The sequence below is a fragment of the Pyricularia grisea genome (assembly GCF_004355905.1).
Source record: "Pyricularia grisea strain NI907 chromosome Unknown Pyricularia_grisea_NI907_Scaffold_8, whole genome shotgun sequence".
NCBI classification, from domain to species: Eukaryota; Fungi; Ascomycota; class Sordariomycetes; order Magnaporthales; family Pyriculariaceae; genus Pyricularia; species Pyricularia grisea.
The window spans coordinates 1,025,094-1,046,520 of record NW_022156721.1 but is presented as its reverse complement, the minus strand read 5'-3'; the positions used below and the strand labels follow the sequence as shown (position 1 = coordinate 1,046,520).

The window sequence follows — 21,427 nt, the reverse complement described above, 5'->3', positions numbered from 1 at the left end:
ATCTTTAATTGTAAACAAAGTCGCTCACGTTTAACCGCTAGTCCAAACCAAGCTGTTTAAAATTGGTACCGTCTTTGTCCAAGGCTTGTGCGATGCAACGGCCCAAAACTGCTGACAGTAATCTCTAAATTTTGAAATAAAGTTGTAACTAATGAGTTACCATCTCTTTACCCCAAGCTTTGGTAACTCTAAAGATGAGATTAAGGCGTCTCGAAACTTGCTGTTTAACTTTGTTAAACTTTTCCACTCGTTGATATCCTATCTTGAAAATGTTGTTGGAATACGAGGCTATAAAACGTAAATAAGAACTCGATAGAATTAAACCTCGTTTGCGTTGGCAGCGCTCCGCCTTTCGCAATGGGCCCTTTTGCAGTGGGCTGAGCTTTTGTAGCAATTTTACGAAATCCTGCTGGGCCTAAACCTCGTTTTGGCCAAATACAGGGGTAATACCTTCAATGCGTAGCTTATAATACTATGGGTTTATTTCCGCAAATACCGTTCGAAAACCGTTCCCAGGTTAACGTTCGAAGGGATTTGGCATTTGAGTTTCTTTTCATTGTATCAAAAATAAAAATTCAGTGGATGATTTTATTAAAGGCGCTAATGGTAGGTTTGGGGGATTGCCTAATTGCTTGCAGGTTTAAACCTCTAATATGCTTTAAAAATATAGCAGTTAAAAATTAAACAATAAATTCGCTAAATTTTAAATAGGTTACTTTTTAATAAATTTTAACGAAAGGCCCATTTCGCTCCCCATTAATTTTGTTTAAAATCTGGCAGGCCGAAACTTTTTACTGCGGGCTGTATAAGTAAACTCCCTGGTACCCGTTTCGCCCGTACGAGAACGTCAAATTAGCATTAGGCATTACATAGGAAGCGCTTCCCATTAATCCCGAAAGCGGACGCACCGTTAAAAATTTTCCCCGACGGAATGTAACACCACAAAGATATAAGGCCGGGAAATATCACTATCTCGAAATATTATATTACTAACAATAAGTAATTACTTTTAAAACTAAAGCCTTCAATTTTCCTATTTTAGTCGTATATAGGAAATTCCCGTACCACGGGAATCTTTATCTGTGAGGACAGAAATATGTTCCAAAGTTACTATTAGCTTAACGCACCACTAATTCGGCTTCCTATCATTCGGACGTTATATAATATGTCTTTCTGTTCTACATTTCGAATTACTGATACTCCGGGACCTGTATTTATAAAATCAGGTACCTGTTGCTAATACACCTGGTTTTATAACCGGAAGTTGAAATAACTACGCGGGTATAAGCCTAATACCTTATAAAAAATTATAAAATAACATGGAATTAGCTTACTTATAATTTGTATATAATCCCACAATTATCGTCCCGTATACAAACTAATACTCTTAAATATACGGCTTAGGTTGGGAAACGAAGGTTATCTGGCTTTGCGGGTTAGATAACACGATTGGGTATTTTGCAACGTTGTAAGGTGCTGCCGTGAGAGACGTATGCGGCTTAATAAGTAAAGATAGCTGGTTTGGACCTATGGCTTAAATTAGGAAAGAAGGAAGTAATGCACAGTCTGCAATCAATAGGGAAAACTGTTCGTATATCGAACTGCCGGAGACCCAAGTGGTAGCGTAGGAATCCCGGGAAACGACCGGGCTGACAAGCTGGCCAAAGCCGGCTCCGCCGGACCGTCGGACCCAAACCCGAGGGCTTAGCAAACCACGTATAGCGGTACCGGTACGGTTTTTAAAGCCATTTTTTCGAATACAGAAAAGGATTAGTGGCGTAAAGAACTTTGTAAACGGTCCCCCGTATATAGGGAATGGAAATTCCAATATATACCGAAAAAGGAGCCCGAGGAATTACGTTTGCCAAAACCCCTATTGGGCCATTATTTGGCCATAAGGACCGTTTACGGCGATTTTAAAGCTTATTATAACCGTTTTAATTATTAGGATGCAAATATTTCGTGTACTTGGTATTGGAAACGGACCTTTTTTAAATATCCGGTATATTACCGTTTTTCGCGGGCGGTGTAAAAAAATTGGCCGTGGTTTAATAACGACCGGCCGGTCGGGCCGCTAAACCGCGGCCAACGCCGCAAATTCTTCCAAATAAGCCTTAAGTAACCGAAAAGCTTTAAAACGTTTTCGATAGTTACCAATTATTTTAACGCCCGTTTTAAAACGGCCCGCCAACGCCCCGCGCGCTACGAACGTATTTTACGTTTAAAAATACCAATTGTAAACGATTCGAATTTAAACGAAAAATAAATTTATTGCTTTTTTACCCATATTTTACGGTATAAACCGATAAACGAACCTTCCGCGCATTTTAAATACGGGGTCGCGTTAATAAATTAACCCCCCTAAACAGGACCGGGCCCGAACCCGGTTAGGTACGATCCGTTTTTGCCCTTTTTATTTTCCCCCTATATAGATAAAAAAGATAAAACGCGCGCCAAAATACTTTTCGGGAAGTTGCTAACGGACGGTTAATAAACCGGGCCGAGCCCGGCGTTAAATAATACTATTACTATTATTATTATTACTATTTACGAAACGGAAAAGTTAATAGGAAAGTTTACTTTGGAAATATAGATAAGGAATTTGCCAGGTTAATATTTAAAACCATATATTAATTCCAATCGGAAATATTCCCTTCCGTCCAAATTAATAACAATACCAAATAGCAATCGTATTAATCGTATTAATCGGCGAACGTTAAATTTAAACACGTCGATTTTAATAATTTAGCGTAAAATTTTACCAATTAAATACCAATAAATAATCTTTTACACGCCAAAATATAAAGGTATTTTTTATTTTACAAAAAAAATCCGTAAAAAACGGTGGCGAATTTTAACCAATTTTTTATAACCAATTAATTAACCAATTATACCATAGGTAATAATCCCAATAACCCATTTCAAATAAAAAATAAAAATATTTTTGGTTGGTTATTTCGCAAAAACGAGGTTTAATATATTATATAAACCATTTTTCGATATATATACGATTTATAAAACAGCAGGTATACCGAAATAATTATAATATATTATTAACGAAAATAACAATAATATTATTACCATTATCGTTCGACGGCAGGCTATAAACGGTAAAAGAAATTCCGGGTATGTAACAAATACGTTAGCCAATCGAAAATAGCCCTAACAATTATTAGGCAGACTTTGGCAAAAATTCGATATTACAGGCCGGTTATTATATTTACCAAACCCCAACGGCGATTTATTTTCCACGCGACGTACGGTACGCGCAGGCAATAATAATTTTATATTGTTTGCGTAATATACGAAAGGGCAAATTACGTATATGGCTACGCGATTTTAAAATATAGCAAAATATAAATTTATATGGTTTTATAAATAATTATAATTAATTGGTATTTTTATATATAAGGATATTAATTTTATTTATTATATTATTTAAATCGCGATTATATAATTCCTATCCAAAACACCCGCGGCCAATAGCCCGGATATAATAATATTTTATTCCGGCTTATATTAATCCCACCAGGGCCATTGTACGACCAATTTACATTCCAGGTTCGTACCAGTTTTGGATTTATAATATTCGTATATTTTATTTTTTCGCCCGCGAACCCACCCGTATTCCGTATATCGATACCAATTCCGTTACGCCGGCCGTAATAACGGAATATTTGGATACGTTAACGGGGGGAATACGAATTCGTTTACCCTATATTAACCAATAAAGGCCCCTTTTATCGAGGGTATTTTTTAACGTTTACCCGATTTTAAATAAATAAGGTAGGACGGGAATTAATCGAAATTTAGGTCCCAAAAATAGGTTATTCGCCCAAGTTTTCGGGTGGTATGTTGAAAATGGTAAAAAGGATGGAATAAAATATATTTCCTAAAACGATGGCTAACAATATCCGCCGTTATAGGCAATAAACCAAAAAAAAAGGTAATTCCCAGTCGGTCGTATAAAAAGTCGCCGTAACCGTAATCGATTCGATTTAAACAAATTTATATAAGTAGAATAATTTATCCTTTTTATTAATAATACATAATATTTTAATTGGAAGGTAAAATATCGTATAGGTTTAAAATATAATAATATATATAATTTTTACTATTACGTTACCAGCCGTTCGGTATTATTTACAATAAAAAAAAGTGAAAAAAATAAACTATATTATTATCCGTCCACTTTTAAATATACAATTGTTCGAATATTTAATAATTTAAATTTACCGGGCACGTTTCGTTAAAATATTCCGTTCGGGTCGTATTTACCCGCAACTTTTTCTATAAACGCGAGGTTTTTTTTTTATAATTGCCTAAAGGGTTTTGGTTAAAGTCGGCGTAATTAAAAAAAAAATATTCGTCGTCGGTTCCATTTTCGACCGAAAATTTTTTAGTATTATCCACCCAAATAATTATTTTGGCGTTAATTAGTTTTATAAACTTTACGTCTTTATATACAATTATACCGAAAAATAAAACAATTACCGATAAACCTTAAAATACGCATTGCGTTATAAAACCGAATAACGGGTTTGCCTCCAGTTTTTTCATTATATTTAGGTAGGTTTTAACGGCGTAAATTATAATATCGCCATTATTTTTAAATATTAACGTCCGCCAGACGTTATAACTGCCCTGTGGCAATTTTAATTTATTAGTAAATTCGGTTAGCGTATTAGTACGTAACGCCGACGTGACGTTGCTTGGAATGTCCAAAAAGTCGGCAAATCCCGGAGCATTAGCTGTGCTATCGACGTTATGCAGCGCGTTATTTATAAACGGCACCGTGAAGGTTTCGCCTTGGATGTAGTTCCAGAAAACAATCGACAAATTTGCTTTGCGCCCCTCGTTGCCGAAAATTGAAACGAACTTCTGTATCGCCGATATGACTTTTGGGTTAGCTGAGAACGGGAACGCGATAATGCGTGTCTGGGCGAGTCGCCTTTGGGCTAAAGCTCTGAAATGTCACCCTCCAAATTCGCCCGGCTGACTTTCATGCCAACATCACACTCCCGCATGGACGCAACCAAGATACGAGTCATCAGTTTATTAGCATCGCCGCGTCGCTTCCCGTTATCGTAGGTAGAAATATCAGGTTTGTGCAGATGTTGAAATTTGCGGAAGAACCTTGCCGACGAGCGGATTATCGACCCGGTTTCGTCTCGCTTACTTGCGATTTACAGTGCGATTGGATACATTCTGTACCTATTAGGGGCGGTTGATTATATCGAGCATCTTCTTCATAATGGTTTGTAGTCAGTATTACAAAGTTAGGCAACCAGTCGAAGTGCAGGGCACCCTTAAAAACTTTACATGTCATTTTTTTCAATGGAAACATCCTTAAGCTTCGTCCAAGAATGGAGACAGACAAGCAACCGTTGCTAATCTAATCATTCGATAAAGCATAGGCAGCCGCTTCCATCTGCCTTTACCCTTTTAAGGAACTCAAATCAGACGTTGCTCAAGATTAACAAAAGATTGGTGGTGAAAAAATATTTTTCTATCCTTAATTTTGTTAAGACAAAGTATTCCGCAACCAGCTTTATAGACCCGGACTTTTATTTCTTTTTACAAAGCTCCGATCCCGGGCGCAATAGCAATAATGACTGAGAGCCTACGAAACTCTCGAGCTACTGCGGTATAAACGTCGCTACCTGTTTTGGATGGTAAAAAGAAACGGGCTTAGCGCTGGTACCGTTGCCGTGTAATAAGAGATACGTCATTCATACCGCTGATCCTAAGCACACCGCCTTTCGTTCTATGTTTGCTTATGTACCGGAATTTACGGAACCCTTAGTAAGAAACTGCTTGGTTTCGCGGTTCAGTTTTGAAAAAGAAATAATAAAATCGCGTATGTACGTTTTTACAAGGTTCTTGCGATGAATAAAGAATTTCGTGGTCGTATTTGCCTTCGTTTTTGGCAAGCTATTAGTTAAATTTATTTACAGGTGTGCCTGCTTTGCTCAGAGGTCACATGTTTGCATGTTTAAAGTGATTTGGTTAGCATTAGGGAAGAAGGCAAATTGCAGGGCTTTAATATACCTCTTAGTCCAGTTAGGGAGTTTGGCTAAATACGCAGAGAGCGGGGTGCATGTTTGTGGTTTTATAGCCACGACTTGCGAGCCCTTTATCGGCTTTTAAAATTGTCGTTAATAGGGCTGAGGGATTAATAATTCTCACGACTTATAATAGACGAAAAAGCTACTTCAGGATGGATGCGTTCCCAGATCAGGTTCTGAAAGATTCGCTGAAAAGGTACGTTAGCGTAACCGGTACTAAACGGTGAGATAAGTTAATAACAAGCTTCTCAAGCCTCCGCGTCAGTGGAGACTACTCCGATATAACGATCGTCTGTGGCGACGATACGTATTACGTCCATAAGGCGGTCATTTGCCCGCGTTCAAAATAATTTGAAACTGTTTTCAAGGCGGGCATGCACGTAAGTGCACGCAATATACAATATTAGACGTCGACAAGGTTTGGAGCTAACCCGCCTTCCAGGAAAGTCGCACATCCCACGTAAACCTGTCCGACCACAACCCAGATGCGGTTAAGCTTGTCGTTGACTTCTTTTACCAGTCTGATTATCAGGCCTCACACAAAAGCCCATCTTGGAGATTCGACATGGTGAAAAAACCTACGAAATTCGAAATTACTAACGTTACAATTACCGAACCTGCAGCTATTCCAGCCGAACCTGGCGTTGATGATCTCTGGGCTTCTAGTTCCAAAAAAGACAAGAAGAAAAAGGGTAAAGCGGGCGCTTCAGAAGATCCACCAGGCCCGTCAAACTCATACCCGGACCCGGAAATCAACCTCGCCGAATCCCTTTTAGACAAAACCTTCCTTCTAACGCACTGCCGTATCTACGCCCTAGCCGAATACTTGCAATTACCTTCCAATTAAAATATTATGCACTGTTAGTATAAGGAGGATAGGCTGTTCCACCTGTATAAGTTTGTTTAAATCGAGTCGACTACGGCGCTTTTTTTCTGCTAAGCCTCAAGGGATCGCAAATATGCAAGCGAGCGTGGGTGATATTTTGTTTCGGGGCCGACGCTTTATCAGTGTGTTTCTTAACATGCATGATGAAATTCTCCAAACCAGGTTGTAACTTTATAGGCCTTGTCCGAGGGCATAAGATCGAGGCATATCTTGCAATTGAAAACGATAGCATCTTTATCGTAGATCCTGCGAAAAATTAATTAGCATTCGTCTTTGTGCTTTTTTCGTTTGTGTTTAGGTGTTTATTCATTTTTCGTGACGTTTTATATGTTCCGGCCTGGTATATATATATTTACAGCCTGGAAAATTGCAGATATTTATTTGCGGGAACCTTTATATCCCTATCGACCACTTTTTAAACTTCTAATCCGTATACCGTTTAACGCGGTTTTTTTCCTTTATCGAATATAACCGAAAGCCTTGGGCGAAATTATCGGTAAAACTAAAACGTGGGCAGCCATATAAACGGGAAAAGGATAAGGTTTTTCGAAAAAAGGAATAGCGTTGTTTTAGGACCTAGCGGATATTACTAATAGTGGTTATATAATTCGATTATAATATTTATGGTTTGCCGATATAAAAGGGGTAAATGTCGAAATATTCGGTAAATGGAAAAAAAAATGTACCGGATTTGGATAATTATTTCCGTAATATTAACCGTTAAAACATCCCCCGTTATTATAAAAAGGGCTATATACGTATTATTAAATAATACCTAAAAGTATATGGTAAGGGGTAATAGGCCAGGATATATAGGAATAATATTAAATAATGGGTGGAAGTTATAGTAATATATTTATAAATATACCGTAAATATTACAATAAATAAAGGATAAAAATGGTAATAACGGTAATAAAAAGGGTTTAAATATGGCCGAAATACGAAATAATGTTGGAATCCTTAAAAGGGTTATAATATTTAAATAACGGCTGTCCATATTATTTCCGTATTTATATTTTATATTTGGAAGGTAAAAATTTATATTTATAATAGTAATTGCTTTTTTCCGTTAAAAGGATTAAAGTAAAAGAAAATAAGTTATGTAGAAAACCAAATATAAAAATAATGTGTTTATTACCGGGAAACGATTAAAATGATGATAGAAAATAAGGAGGTTGGAATCCGAATAAAGGGAGGAAAAACGTATATATTTATATTCGATATAAATGTTAGGGGTAATGGCAGGCTAAAAGATAGGAAGAGAGGTTAATATTAGCGGATAATTTATTTTTACCCTTCTATAAATATACGCGCAAATGTTTTTTGCGACCAAATTGTTTTGTATGGGTATTCGATAGTTTACGAATTTATTTAAAGCTGATTCGATGTTTCGTTTTGGACGATTCGTAAATAGAAAATAAATGTTTGTTCGTAAACCTTTTAAAAATTCTTTAATCCAAAACAATAACCTTTCGTTTTTTATACTTTTTTTTATTTGGTATTCGTTAAATATGTCCAATATAATCCAAAATTCGCTATTATATTAAGCCATTTTTTCCAAAGTTTCGTTTAATAAGTTAATAATAGGCATTCGCGACCCGTTTTCGTAAAAGGAATAAAACGAATGCAAATACCCTTGGTAAACGTTTGGGTTTTTTTAGTATAATTGGTATATAAACGACCTAATTGTATTTTCGAATAATTGTTTGTTGGTATCGTTAAAATTAAAATAAAAATAGATAAAATTGTCGGAATAAAAGTTAACGTGGCGGAAGTCGTCGATAATAATCGAATTGAAAATTGTTTTGCCGTAACCAGGGATACCGTAAAATTATAAAAAAAAATTTGGAATTATTTTCCATTGCGAATATTTTTCGTTCCTAAAGAACTATTAGTTTATATTTTTATAACGTTATTTTAAAATTTTATTATTATTTGTCGATACGTTTGGCGGGGCGAGCCATTTGATAATTTTTTAAAAATATTAATCCTATTGCATTTTTTTTATGGTAAAATAAATTTGTAAAACCAATTCGTACATTATATACATATAAAAATTAGCATTTAATTTTACGTAATATTTTAATTAAATATAAATTACTGACCGTTTCCTATTATTTCGTCCATTTTCCGCGTTCTTTCCATATTTTCGCCCTTAAAAACCTGCAGCAATTCCTTAGCATATATAATAGTTGTAATTACTATATAATTTTGTTACCGATTATTTTTATAAGTGTCCGTATAATTACAAATTTTACGGATTATAAAATATGGAAAATTATTTATAAAATTAGCTATTTTTATTTCGAAACAAATATACCCGTTCCCGAAGTTTAACGTTATTTAATCCCGAAAAATACCGTTTTTAACGATCCAATTGCCGGAAATAATAACGCTATAATGGATTTTGGATTCGGTAAACCGTTTTTCTGGTTTTTTTAATTTTTTCCGAAAATTGTAATACGCGTAAACTTTAATTTAATTTATAATTTAATCGTTAGGGTTTTACGGAATTATAGCCTTTTAAAAACCGATTTGTTAATTAAAATATTAAATATATTCCGAGGATATTTCGAAAAAACGGTCGTTTTGCGTTTTTTAATAAACGAAAATAATATTATCCAAATTTGGTTTTACCAAACGTAGATAAAATTGTATTATCTCGTTTAAAATGGCGGTTAACCGAATTTTTTTCCGTTTTTAAATGGTTTTTAGCGTTGTTAATTTTTTGAAAAAAATTTCGGGTGGAGGGGTAAAAACGCCGATTCGTTTAAATTGGCTATTTTTTCCCAATTTCCCCAAATCGTATTATACGATTTCCGGGTTTATATTAATAAGTTGGTTAACGACGACGTCGTTAAAACGGATATTAATATTATCCGTTAATTTAAGGATTTCGGTACCGATGCCGATTATTAGGCCGAAACGAAGGTGTAAAAAAGAATTTATTATATTTATCGCGGTCGTCGTTACGGATACGGTACCGATTTTACCAATAATTAATAATATAATAATAATATTATAATTTCCGATCCGATCCCAGGTATAATTGTTAGTATTTTTGGGTTATTTTTTAAAATTTGCCGGCCTTCAATATTTTTTATTAAATACGGATTGTATTACGGTAAACTTTTTATTAAAAATAACGATTTACCCGATAGTATATATTTTAGGGGTTTGGAATTATTTTGAAAATATTATTGTAATTTAATGGGGTTTAAAATGGGTTTTAAAAGGGTATTAATTTTAATAATGGAATTAGTAAAATGTAAAAAATAAAATTTCGAAAATAAAAAAAGGGATGGAAAAACGTTTGGTATTGGAATAAATAATAGTCGAATTATTTTTATAGCAGTAAAAATAAAGCCGTTAGGCGGGGTAACGGGGTTCGACGACGAGGTACATCCCGTTTGGCCAATTATAAAGTTTTTTTTTCCGGAATTGTTTGGCGGTTATATTATACGGTCGTCGCCGTTATAGTAAATAATTATATATTTACCTTCGTTAATTGCCCGGTCAAACGGCATATTTTTATTGGTACGGGACCTATATTCGCCGTAATACGATATATTTTTTACGAATATTGGAACGATTTATTAATTATCGTTTTCCGTAACCGAATTTCGTAATCTTTATTAAAGGCTATTTTTTGGAAATTAATTTCGAAGTCGATACCCAGCCCGCCTATTGTAACCGGACCCCCGGTAAAAACGAGCCGATACGATTGGTATTGTAAAATGCGGTATAGGTAATGGTATCGAAAATTGTCGTTACGTTATTATACGATATTACGAATCGTTTTTTTCGTCTACCCAATTAATTATAACGTCCGACCAATCGATCGTTTCGATATTTTAATTTTAAATTTGCGATAAAAGGAATTTAAATATTATAGGTAACGGTAGGTTAAAAAACAAAAGGAAAGGTTGGTATTAATGGATAATTTGTTCGATCGTTTAATAAACCCCGAATTTAATATAATTTTATTTTTATACGCGTTAAATTTATAAAACATCATTTAACAAGTGAAAATACCTTTAAAAAATTGTATGGCTTTTATTTGTTAAATTAAAAAATAAAATGGGTATAAAAAAAGGAAGATTTCGGCTATTATCGAAAGATAATATTTTCCTATTAGCCGTTTTGCCGAATTATAATATTTATCCGGATAAAAAAAATAATATTGCAATTTGCGGTAATATAAAGAAAACCGCTTATAATATTAAGGTAAAATTAAATTAAACGAATTTAAAGTTAACCAATTTATTATTTTAATATTATATTTTCGGAATAGGGGTATTAATTTCGATAATTTATAAAAAAACGTAATTAGAAATTAGTTTAACAAGGCGGATTTAAATTTACAATTTTTTTTTACTCGTAAAATTTAATTTTCGATTTTCCTAAAATTCGACATTTTATACCTAATAAATGTTAAATTTGTTTCGTTTACCTTTTTAATTTATTTCGGTATTGCCAATATTTAATTTAATTATATATAATAGTATAATTGTTAAAATAAAGGGAATTACGGTTAATTTAACAATAAAACGATAATTTACGTACAATACCGTACAGGCTAATTGCACGTAATTTACCCGCCCAATTGCGGGTATAAAACGGAAAGACGTTTAAAAGCTTACTTTTAAATAATTTTATAAAAAAGGCAGAATTAATATTTTTATATCCGTATAATAACGTTTTGTTAATCGACCGATATTACGAAAAGTTTATTAATAATAATAATTGGTTAATTTAACTGTATTATTGGATTTAATTTACCTTATAATTATATTTTGGTAACGGATTAATACCGTTTTTAGAAAAAAGATTTAACAGCGGTATAATTGTCGGAACCTTCCCGGATAAAAGGAATTGCGAAATAAATAAACGAATAAACAAATAAAAAAAACGTAGTAATTTTTTAAAAAAACCGGGATAAAAACCAGGGATTAAGATCCGTCGTTACCTATAGTATTCGTATTAAGTCGGACCCTTTAATTTCCGATTACCCCCCATTTCCGATTACTTTAAAAATCGCGATTTAAAACGATACTTTAAATAATAATTTGTTATATCGATTATTTAATTAATTGTAAAAATACAATTAATTATATTATTGGAATTTTCAGGTTTTGGAAATTTTTCCACTATTTTCTTAATTGTACCTATATCGGTTTAAGCCTACTATACTTCCCGTAATTTAACGAACGTAAAATTAGGGTTTGGATTAACCTTTTTTTTTTCCGTGGTACAATTACCTCCAATTGGGCCTCTAATTTTTTAATTTTTTTTTTTACCATTGTAAATTCGATATTTTTAAATTCGCAGCTTTTTCGGAATTTGGAAAATAATAGCCGTTAAATAGAATCGCCGTTAATTAGCTGGGTATATTGTACCAACTAATCCGTTACCCTTTTAAATTTTTTTGGGGTTTTTTATACGATAATAAAACCGGTTTTAACCAAATCCGATATTTTTCCGGGGTTTTTTGGGGATTTTAAACGTTTGGAATTATTATTTGGAGGTGTAATTGTTTGCTATTGGTTGGAAATATTTTTATTTTCGAAAAATAGGGGATTTAATAACGGTTTGGCGATATTAACCGGTTATAAACCCGTTATATATTACCCGTTTGTAATAATTCGAATTGTAAGTGCTTTTTGGCGTGTATACCGGTAATTTTGGAAAAAAAGCCGTTTTCCAATAACCGTTAAATTGTTAAAGTAGGCCGTAAAAAAAAACCGTCGTCGATATGCTTTTTTAAATACCGAAAATACCGCTAAATCCAAAAATTAAAATACGTGAGACGTATATGCCGGTAAATATATTATATATACGTTATTAACGTAGCATTTAAATATAAATCCCGGTATGGTATATAATTTGTAGCCGTCGATAATTAGTAATTTAGCATTTTTGGGGTCGTTAGGACGAATATTTGGTAAAAATATAGTTTTAAGCCATTTTAAAACGGTATCGTTATCGGTCCAACCGTTGGAAATAGCGGTAAACTTCCAATTTTTAAATTAATTGGTATTCGAAAGGAATTATTATTATTATACCGATTTATTTTTAAATATAACGAAAGGAGGAAAGGCCCGGCCGGTAATTGAAATATATTCCAAAAAAGTCGTCCAAATGCGATTTCCAGGCTGTTTTTTAATTAAAATTTTAATATTTTGGGATCCGATAATAAAGCTATTTAATTTTTGGCCTTTTAATATACCTGTTTTATTTATATTCCAACGGTTTTCCGGTTTAATAGGCTTAATTTCGGGGTAATTTAACTTTCGCTACCAATTTTTAATTATTTTAATAGTAATTTTATTAATACGTTAAAAATTAATTCGTAAAGGTTTTTATATTTTAACGGAAAAATGCCGTGTTAAAAAACCGTTAATCCAACGTTTTCCGAACGGTTAAATAACTCCTAAAGTTAATAATACCCGGTTTACTAATTAACGGAAATTTTTATAAATAGGTGGGAACCCTAATTCGGTTTGGGTACGTACCCAAATCGAAAAATAAACTTTTTGGGTAGCCGATAATCGTTACGAAGGTTTTTTAGTTTTCGATATCGGTTGGGCGCCGCGTATTCGGCCGTAAAGGGTGGTATATGGAATTCCGTGTTAAATTGCGGCTTTTCGGGTTCCGACGCCGTTAGCGATTTATATATAATCCTATTTAATATTATATTCGTAATATTATTTTATTTTTACCAAAAAAATAATTAAATAAAATTTGGGATTTATTAATAAAAATTTAATGGGAAAATAATTTTTTTATTATAAAGATTACGATATTTTATATGGTATTTAAAGTAATCGGAAATTAAAAGGTCCGATTTATATATTTTAAATAGGCAATTAATTTTATTTATTACGAAATTATTACTATTTGAGGAAAGGTTTGGTATTAATATAAAGATTAAACGGAAATAAGCCTACCAAACCCCTAAAATATTATATAGACGTTTGTAAAATAACATTTTTACATTTATTCGCATTTTTTGTATAATAAAAAAGCGAAATTTAAATTTAAATATACCGTTTCCTTTTTCGATACAAAATAATTTGGAATTTTGTAAGTCGAAAATATTAAACTATTCCGAAATATAACTAATATGTTTAAACCTGTTTATAATAATTTCGCGTAATTTTACGTAAGTTTCGGTATTACGATAAAGGTATCGGGGTAATTTATTTTTAAAAGTAAAAGTACGATTGTTAAAAATAAATGAACGTTAATATTATAATTGGAGGTTTTCGATAATTGGGGTAAAATTATAATCGGTTTTAAATATAATAAATATCGAAATTAAATAAATTTTAAATATTATTAAACAATTTTAAAAGTAAATTTATTTATACGGTAGTAAATTTATTTATTTAGCCTATAGTCCAAATGTAATTTTTTTTAATTTTTACAAATTATTTAACGTAATTTGTTTTTAGCGTTAGTTTTAATTTTAAAAAATTATTCGATATTATAATTTGGCAATTACGTATGGTTACCCGATTTTATTTTTATGGAGTTTTGGGTTTTATCGGTAAAATTTTACCTTTTTTTCCTGGTACCGTCCCGGTTATAATATTAGGGGTATTTTCGGGCTTTTTTGCCCGTTATTATTTAGCGGAAATCCGGGTAAATAAAAAATTAATTATTAAAACCTATTTTAGTTTTTAAATTGGTTTATGGCGATATTAAGAAAAAATTAGGATAGGCGATATTAGGTAAATTATAAAGTATATAAATTTTAAAATTGGGGCGAAAAAGTGGCCAAACAATTAAAATTGGAATTTATTATTAGACTTTATAAATTTAAAAATAGCCTATTATTAATTTGGATTTTTATCGATAAAATTGTTAAATATTGGAATATTTAAAATATTAGAAGGTTTAAAATTAAAATTTTAAAAAAATAAATTTGGAATACGGAAAAGCCGAAATTGGGCCAAACCCTACCCAATTTTTGGATATACCCGTTTTTAATTGGGTAATTTTAACCGAAAATCCAAAAATGGGATTTGGCGATTGCGCCAAAAATTTAGGTAATATTTACTTTTTAATTATTTAATAATGGTAATTTAAAATTATATAGCAAAAAAGATTTAAAAAAGAAATTTACAATACGTTACTAAAAAATAATTTGGGCGATAAATTAAAATTTTTAATTAATAGCGTATTTTATTATTATTTAAGTCGGTATATAATTAAAATTAAAAAATTTATGGTTAAAATTCCGTAATTACGATTTAAAATATATTGTAAACGTAAATAAGGAATAATATTAAAATATAATAATTTTAACCCAATAATTTGTTTTTTCGTTTTAGTTTTATTATTTTATATTATTATACGCTGAAAAAAATATTTAAGAATTCCGAAAATGGACCATTACAAAATGTGGTATAGGGCTAATAACCTAAAATAAAATAATAACAGTTTAATACAATTCGGTGCAATTTAGGGCGGTTTAATATAAATTTAATGCGGCTTAGGGTAAATTTAGGGCGGTTTAATGCAATTTAATGCAGTTTAGGGTAGATTTAGGCTTGTTTAATGCGGTTTAACGTAAATTTAGGGCGGTTTAGTGTAATTTAGTGTAGTTTAGGGTAGATTTAGGCCAGTTTAAGGCGGTTTAGTGCAGATTTAGGGGCGTATTTAAAAAAGGAAATTTTGCGTGTCGAGATTCGGCGCAGATATTGTCCTGATAGTCTAGCCGAGTATTATTGAAATTATAGAAATAAAAATAAAAATGGTTTGCCAAAATCGTGTGTATATAAGCGTTGTTTTGAAAATTACCATTGTGTTACAATACCAGCCAAGAAATAACCTAACAGCAGCGGAGACCTTACCAGAGATTATATTCTTCGAAAGCTGATAAACAAAATAAAACAAAATCCTAGCAAGGTATGTGAAACAGCAAAGCTAATATATAAAACATTATATAAGATTGCATATATTCTTTTGAATACAAATTGCTCCATCGAAACAAATACCTGGTGTATAACCTCGTCGTTATTTGCAGACTTATCTCAAATGTAATGTTGGGGTAAACCCGCACCCTTTCAAGATTATAAAACATTAAATAATGTATAAATAAAACCCCGTTTCATAAAATCACTTTTGGGGTCGTATTTGTTTTTAATGGTTAAATCTTCTTCTTATTTTCACGTATATACAACTGTTCGAACAGGGTGGCTTTTGATGCTAGATTTTGGCTTGATGCGTTATTTATGGGCAGGTCCCGCATACAGCCCCATCACCGCCGTCTCCTTTTGAAGCTTGGGTCAGAAGTTCGGTTAGTTTACGGACCCCGAGACCCGCCCGTAGACTCCACGTTGCTTGCTACCCCAGGGTACTGGGTGATCACAAAACGCTAAGCACCCAACACACATATAACGCGGAGTTTAGGGTTGCGCACTGGTATAAGCACGTATCCATAGAGCCTTACTGGAAACACTCTGTTTTTTACCTAGCTACCTTTCTTAAATTCATCGTTAGCTCAATCCTCTTCTGTGTACCCGGTGCCGTCTGCATACCCATATGCCATTGCCAGGAATTATGTCGGCACCCTTACGAGTGTCTCTGGGCCACACTGCCACGGAATTCCCACAATGGGTTTCCGAGCAGTTGGTGAAGCCTATTAATCTCGCCATCGCCTTATTCATCGTCACTTTGACGACAGTGGTCCTCAACGATTCCCAGTCCCATTTAAAAAGACTTCCTCTTGTTAACGCCCCAAAGTCTATGCTGTATAATTCTTGGAACGTGAAGGTTAATATTTTCCACCCTTTCTCATTCTCCTGCCCAAAAGACAGGACTAACACAAGTCCTCCAGACCGAATTTTTGCACAAATCAGTCAACATCCTTGATCGCGCTCGGGCTCTCTTTCCGGGCAAGCCTTTCCGAATGCTAACCAGCCTCGGACCTTTAACTGTACTGCCGCCTGAATTTGGACATGAGATTCGCAAAAGTCCGGAAGTGTCGTTTTCTGAAACGATGCAACAGGTATAAATGCCCATTGTGCTAGCCAATTTCAGCAGCAGCCATGTAGCTAAAACGAAGTAGGATTTCCATGAGCATATCCCTGGCTTTGAAGGAATGGCCTCCGGTGTCAAAAACCATAAGGTATTAGTCGCTGTCACCCGCAGACCTTTAACTAAGGCGCTTAGTAAGTAACACGAGCATTCGTCCTAACTACGGATAATAAAAGCTGATAACGAGCGCGTGCAGCGAAAATAATCGAGCCGGTAGTCCAAGAAAGTAACCATGCTCTCTTGACAAATTTGGGCAAGACGAGTAGTACGTACATAATTCCGCACGATGAACAATGTTGTCTTTCTAATTCAACGGACCTCGCTAATGCTGCAGGGGCAGAATGGAAAGCACTCAACTTGAAAGAAACCATGATGGACGTGATTGCTCGTGTGTCGTCCCGCGTTTTCCTTGGCGAGGATTTGTGCCGCAACGAAGAATGGCTCCATATTACGAAGACATATGCAGTCGCCGTGTTCCGAGAGGCATCAAAGATGAACATAGTACCATGGGTGCTTCGGCCGCTGGTGCATTGGTTTATTCCAGGAGTTCAAGAGCTCAGGGACTATATGACCAAGGCTCGCAGTTTGATTACACCACTCGTTGAGAAGCGGCGACAGTTAAAGGCTGAGGCGGCGGCACGCGGCGAGCCCGTTCCCCGGTTTGATGACTGCATCGAATGGGCCGACGAAGAAACCAATGGAGAGCTTTACGACCCTGTCCTCGTCCAGCTTGGCATGTCCGTCGCCGCCATCGACACCACTACCGACCTCTTATCTCGCGTCGTCCTCGACTTGGCTAGCCGCCCCGAGCTCGTTGAAGAGCTCCGTGCCGAGGTCACCAGCGTCCTGCGCGCCGATGGTTGGAAAAAAACGGCCCTGTACAACATGAGGCTTATGGATAGCGCTATTAAGGAGAGCCAGCGGCTTAAGCCCCTAATGTCGGGTAAACATTTGCCTTTGCCCAACCCCTCGGACCCTGCCGCTGCAAATTGACATGCTGACCAACAATCTCTGTTTGTAGTTACAATGCGTCGCTTGGTTATGGCCCCGCTCAAGTTGTCCAACGGAGTTGAGTTTCGGCCCGGTGATCGGCTCGAGGTCGACTCGTGGGGGAGTATGTTGGACCCGGCAATCCACGAAGACCCCAAAACGTATGATCCGCGGCGTTTCCTCCGGTGGCGCGAGACGCCTGGACTTGAGGCGCGGTCACACCTCGTCTCTACGTCGACCGAGCACATGGCCTTTGGCTACGGCGAGCACGCCTGCCCCGGTCGCTTTTTCGCCGCCAACGAGATCAAGATTATCATTAGCCACTTGCTGCTCCAGTACGACTGGAAGCTTGCTCCCGGCACTGACACGATGCCCGTCGCCCACGGCTTCGCCCTACATTCAAATGCCGCCACCCAGGTCCTGTTTCGCCGCCGTCCAAACCCCGAGTTTGATATTAGCTTGGTGTAATTAATCGCCCTGCGTTCCTGAAAGCGTGATAGGGAGCCAGCTCTTCTTGGACAGGCTGGCAGAGACAAGAGATTTATCAGTTCGCTTGAGAAATTATGATGGTCTCGCAAATCCTTGCCACTGCCCTTAACCTAGTTTTCACATCGGATAGGAGCCATGATGTGTTGGCACACGTCTGGATTAACAGTCAAATGCAGCCCATCTGGCCCTCGGGCTTTAATGATGTGGGTGATCGGGTGAGGAAGCCAGAAAGTAATAAAGCAAAATTCAAAGGAGCAGAAATTAAGCCGACTTATTGCCACACGTACACCGGTATCACCCAAAACCCCGACGATGGTGATTGTTTGGCTTGCATGGAAGGTACGTTTAGTTGAGGAAAAACAAGCTGTTTTTAGGACAGGGGAGAACGGTGATGGCGGTTCACGTCCACGTAAATGTGCGTTGAACGTGGTGTGCAGCGTGGCGTTGGTACTACGCCCGTGGCAAGTAAGGCAGGAGGCCTCCATATTTCACCCATTAAACCAGAATTGCTTCGTTGGTTGGTTGGCCCGTTATTGGGGCTATGGGCACCCTATCCTTTACCGACAGTATATACAATTATAAGCCACAGACCCAAAAAGCCCATATTAATTGGGCTCTTTACCACGTGCCCAACCCGCCTGCGCAGGTTTTTAGAAAATTATAGGATTACCGCCAAAACCCCTTCGTTTCATCACTTGTTCCACCACCTCTTGCCCAACTTCTTACACCATTTTTGAACGCAATTTGGATTGCGCTTAAAAATAAAATTTTGCAGGGGTATCTTACGCGTCGGCTAACCATTTCCGCTTAGTTTGGAAAAAGAAAATGCATGTTTTTAATACAGGAAAGCCCGGTTTGTGGCATTTGACTGCAATTAATGCTGGAAATAAGGCATAAAGGAGTGTAAACCCCATTTTGAGGCACCTTAGGCCAGCTTCACAAGGCAATTTTGTTGTTGACGAGAAGATGACACTTTTCGACGGAAAATTCGGAAAAGAAAAAAAGAAATGAAAAAGAAAACTCGGATCCATTTTAAACCCACTGTTATTCAGGAGGGTGTAAACATTTCAAGGTTGGCTGACTTCAATCCAGTTCGCAATTTTAAATAGTATTATTTTAAAATTAAAGCTCATGTATCAAGGTAGTAGCCTTCTAAAAATTTATTAGTTACGCGACTAAGTATATTAGTTTTACGAGTCGAAGTTCTATTTTGGTGCACACTGGTATGGAGTTATGTGCATAAACCACAGTGGAATGACGAATAAAAGTAGAGAATAAGGGTGTTAAAAACGAAAACAAAAGGTATAAAGGTGGGTTTATCTCCCTTTACAACATTTAACAAATTGAACTATTGTCAACCTTCCCGTTTGTCCTCTTTTTCAACCTGTTCTTTAAAAGTCTTCCCCCGCCTTTACTATAATCTCCATAAACCTACCTGTGCGCTTAATCCCGACCGTTTACCCTGGGTTATCGACACTCAGGTTCGCAGCCAATTACCAAAAGTGTTTATAATCCTCGACAACAATAATTATTCATGATTATAAACCTAGGATTGGGAGTTTCTTTGTTATAAGCAAACACACCTGCTGCTCATAACCCTATTCACCGTCCTTTTAGCAACATACTGTACCGCATTGTTATTATGCGTGATTTTACTCTTTTCACCGCCATTATTACAGTGTTTGGGCTTTCGTCGACCGTTTCGGCAGGTTGTTTCGTTGCGATTGTGTCGGATGATCCACGGGGGCCTGTTCTTGCCTCCAAACGTTTTGAAGGTAATCGGGAAGTTTCTTTTGACGGATATGATATTGTGCTTGAATTGGGCTGGGATTGTTACGCCATAAAGAAATCTGGGACTATTCCCCATGGCTACCATATCAATATTGCTTCGGGTGTCGACGAGCCTCGAGTTGGTGTGTGCAATGTGTACAATGACCGGACGGAGCCACGCCGTAGGAATTTACACACCCAACCAACCTCAAATTAACATACGTGGAATGTATTCAGCATTGCAATAGCATATGGTTTATAAAACGGCCCCAAATCTATAGAATTCCTCAACTATGGGTCGCACCCCCTGAACTCCGCCCACGTGGCCAGTTCTTCGCTTTTATCCCGAAGCCTTTCTAATATAGTGTTAGAGCTGGATGCTACCCTGTTTGCTTACTGCACAAAACCTCATCCTAGCCAACAAGCGACTGGACGGTTTATCCCACTCATTAGTTAGTTGGTCTTTGATTATGAGCGGTGGATGGCTCAATTATTGCGTCGTTGGTAGCCACAGTTTTGTCAACGTATCATTAGCACCCACAATTGTAATAGACAACTTTCCCTTAATCCAGTTGAACTTTTCTCTAAATTAAGTTTGCAGGGACGCCGCATTTGGACCCTTTTTGAAAATATGCCTCCATAACTTTGCGTATGATTGGTTCATCGAAAGACATAATTTCGCACAGGAGACTTTGACAGGGCCACAATGGCGGTGGCTTGGGCACACCGACGGTGTCAGATGCGCCGCCTCCCATTTCCAGGAGTTCTCCGATGCGTTAAAAAGCCATATTCTCAGTACGTATAATAAGTGTGCTGTAGAAAGGCTTGAAAGGTTGTATTATTGTTAGTGATGTGAAAGAAACGAAGTGCATATTGGTTTGGTATGTGAAGTTGTTCACCATGATACATACAGCACCTTGTAGTCGTTAGCAGGGGTAAATGGGGCAACAATATTCCAACACAATAGATTGAAAAGAATGGATTTGGACTGCTAATATAGTTAATGAATGTGCTAGTGCAGACGCACCTTTTTCCCGTCATAATTCATAAAATCGAAATACAATGTAATTGCCAAACCCTGTCATCAAACACCCTTGCATACTCCATATCGCCCAGTTGAAAAGAGAGAACTGACAAAAGAAAAAGAAAACCAAAAGAAATGCCTGAAAGACAACC

General features: G+C 35.8%; 3 protein-coding genes across 3 annotated transcripts; all 3 read left to right on the top strand.

Annotated features, from left to right (window-relative positions):
- Positions 1-6,442: 6,442 nt before the first annotated feature.
- On the top strand, positions 6,443-6,915 carry PgNI_12082 (uncharacterized protein; the record flags this gene model as incomplete). Its single annotated transcript, XM_031132038.1, has 2 exons — positions 6,443-6,448; positions 6,511-6,915. The coding sequence occupies 2 exons, from the start codon at positions 6,443-6,445 to the stop codon at positions 6,913-6,915; spliced, it is 411 nt and encodes a 136-aa protein (XP_030977306.1).
- Positions 6,916-16,525: 9,610 nt separating this feature from the next.
- PgNI_12081 (uncharacterized protein) lies at positions 16,526-16,979 on the top strand (the record flags this gene model as incomplete). Its single annotated transcript, XM_031132037.1, has 2 exons — positions 16,526-16,738; positions 16,803-16,979. The coding sequence occupies 2 exons, from the start codon at positions 16,526-16,528 to the stop codon at positions 16,977-16,979; spliced, it is 390 nt and encodes a 129-aa protein (XP_030977301.1).
- On the top strand, positions 16,980-18,460 carry PgNI_12080 (uncharacterized protein; the record flags this gene model as incomplete). Its single annotated transcript, XM_031132036.1, is given in 4 exon segments — positions 16,980-17,015; positions 17,034-17,136; positions 17,199-17,945; positions 18,024-18,460. 4 exon segments carry the CDS (start codon positions 16,980-16,982, stop codon positions 18,458-18,460), a joined length of 1,323 nt encoding a protein of 440 aa, XP_030977305.1.
- Between the last annotated feature and the right edge of the window lie 2,967 nt (positions 18,461-21,427).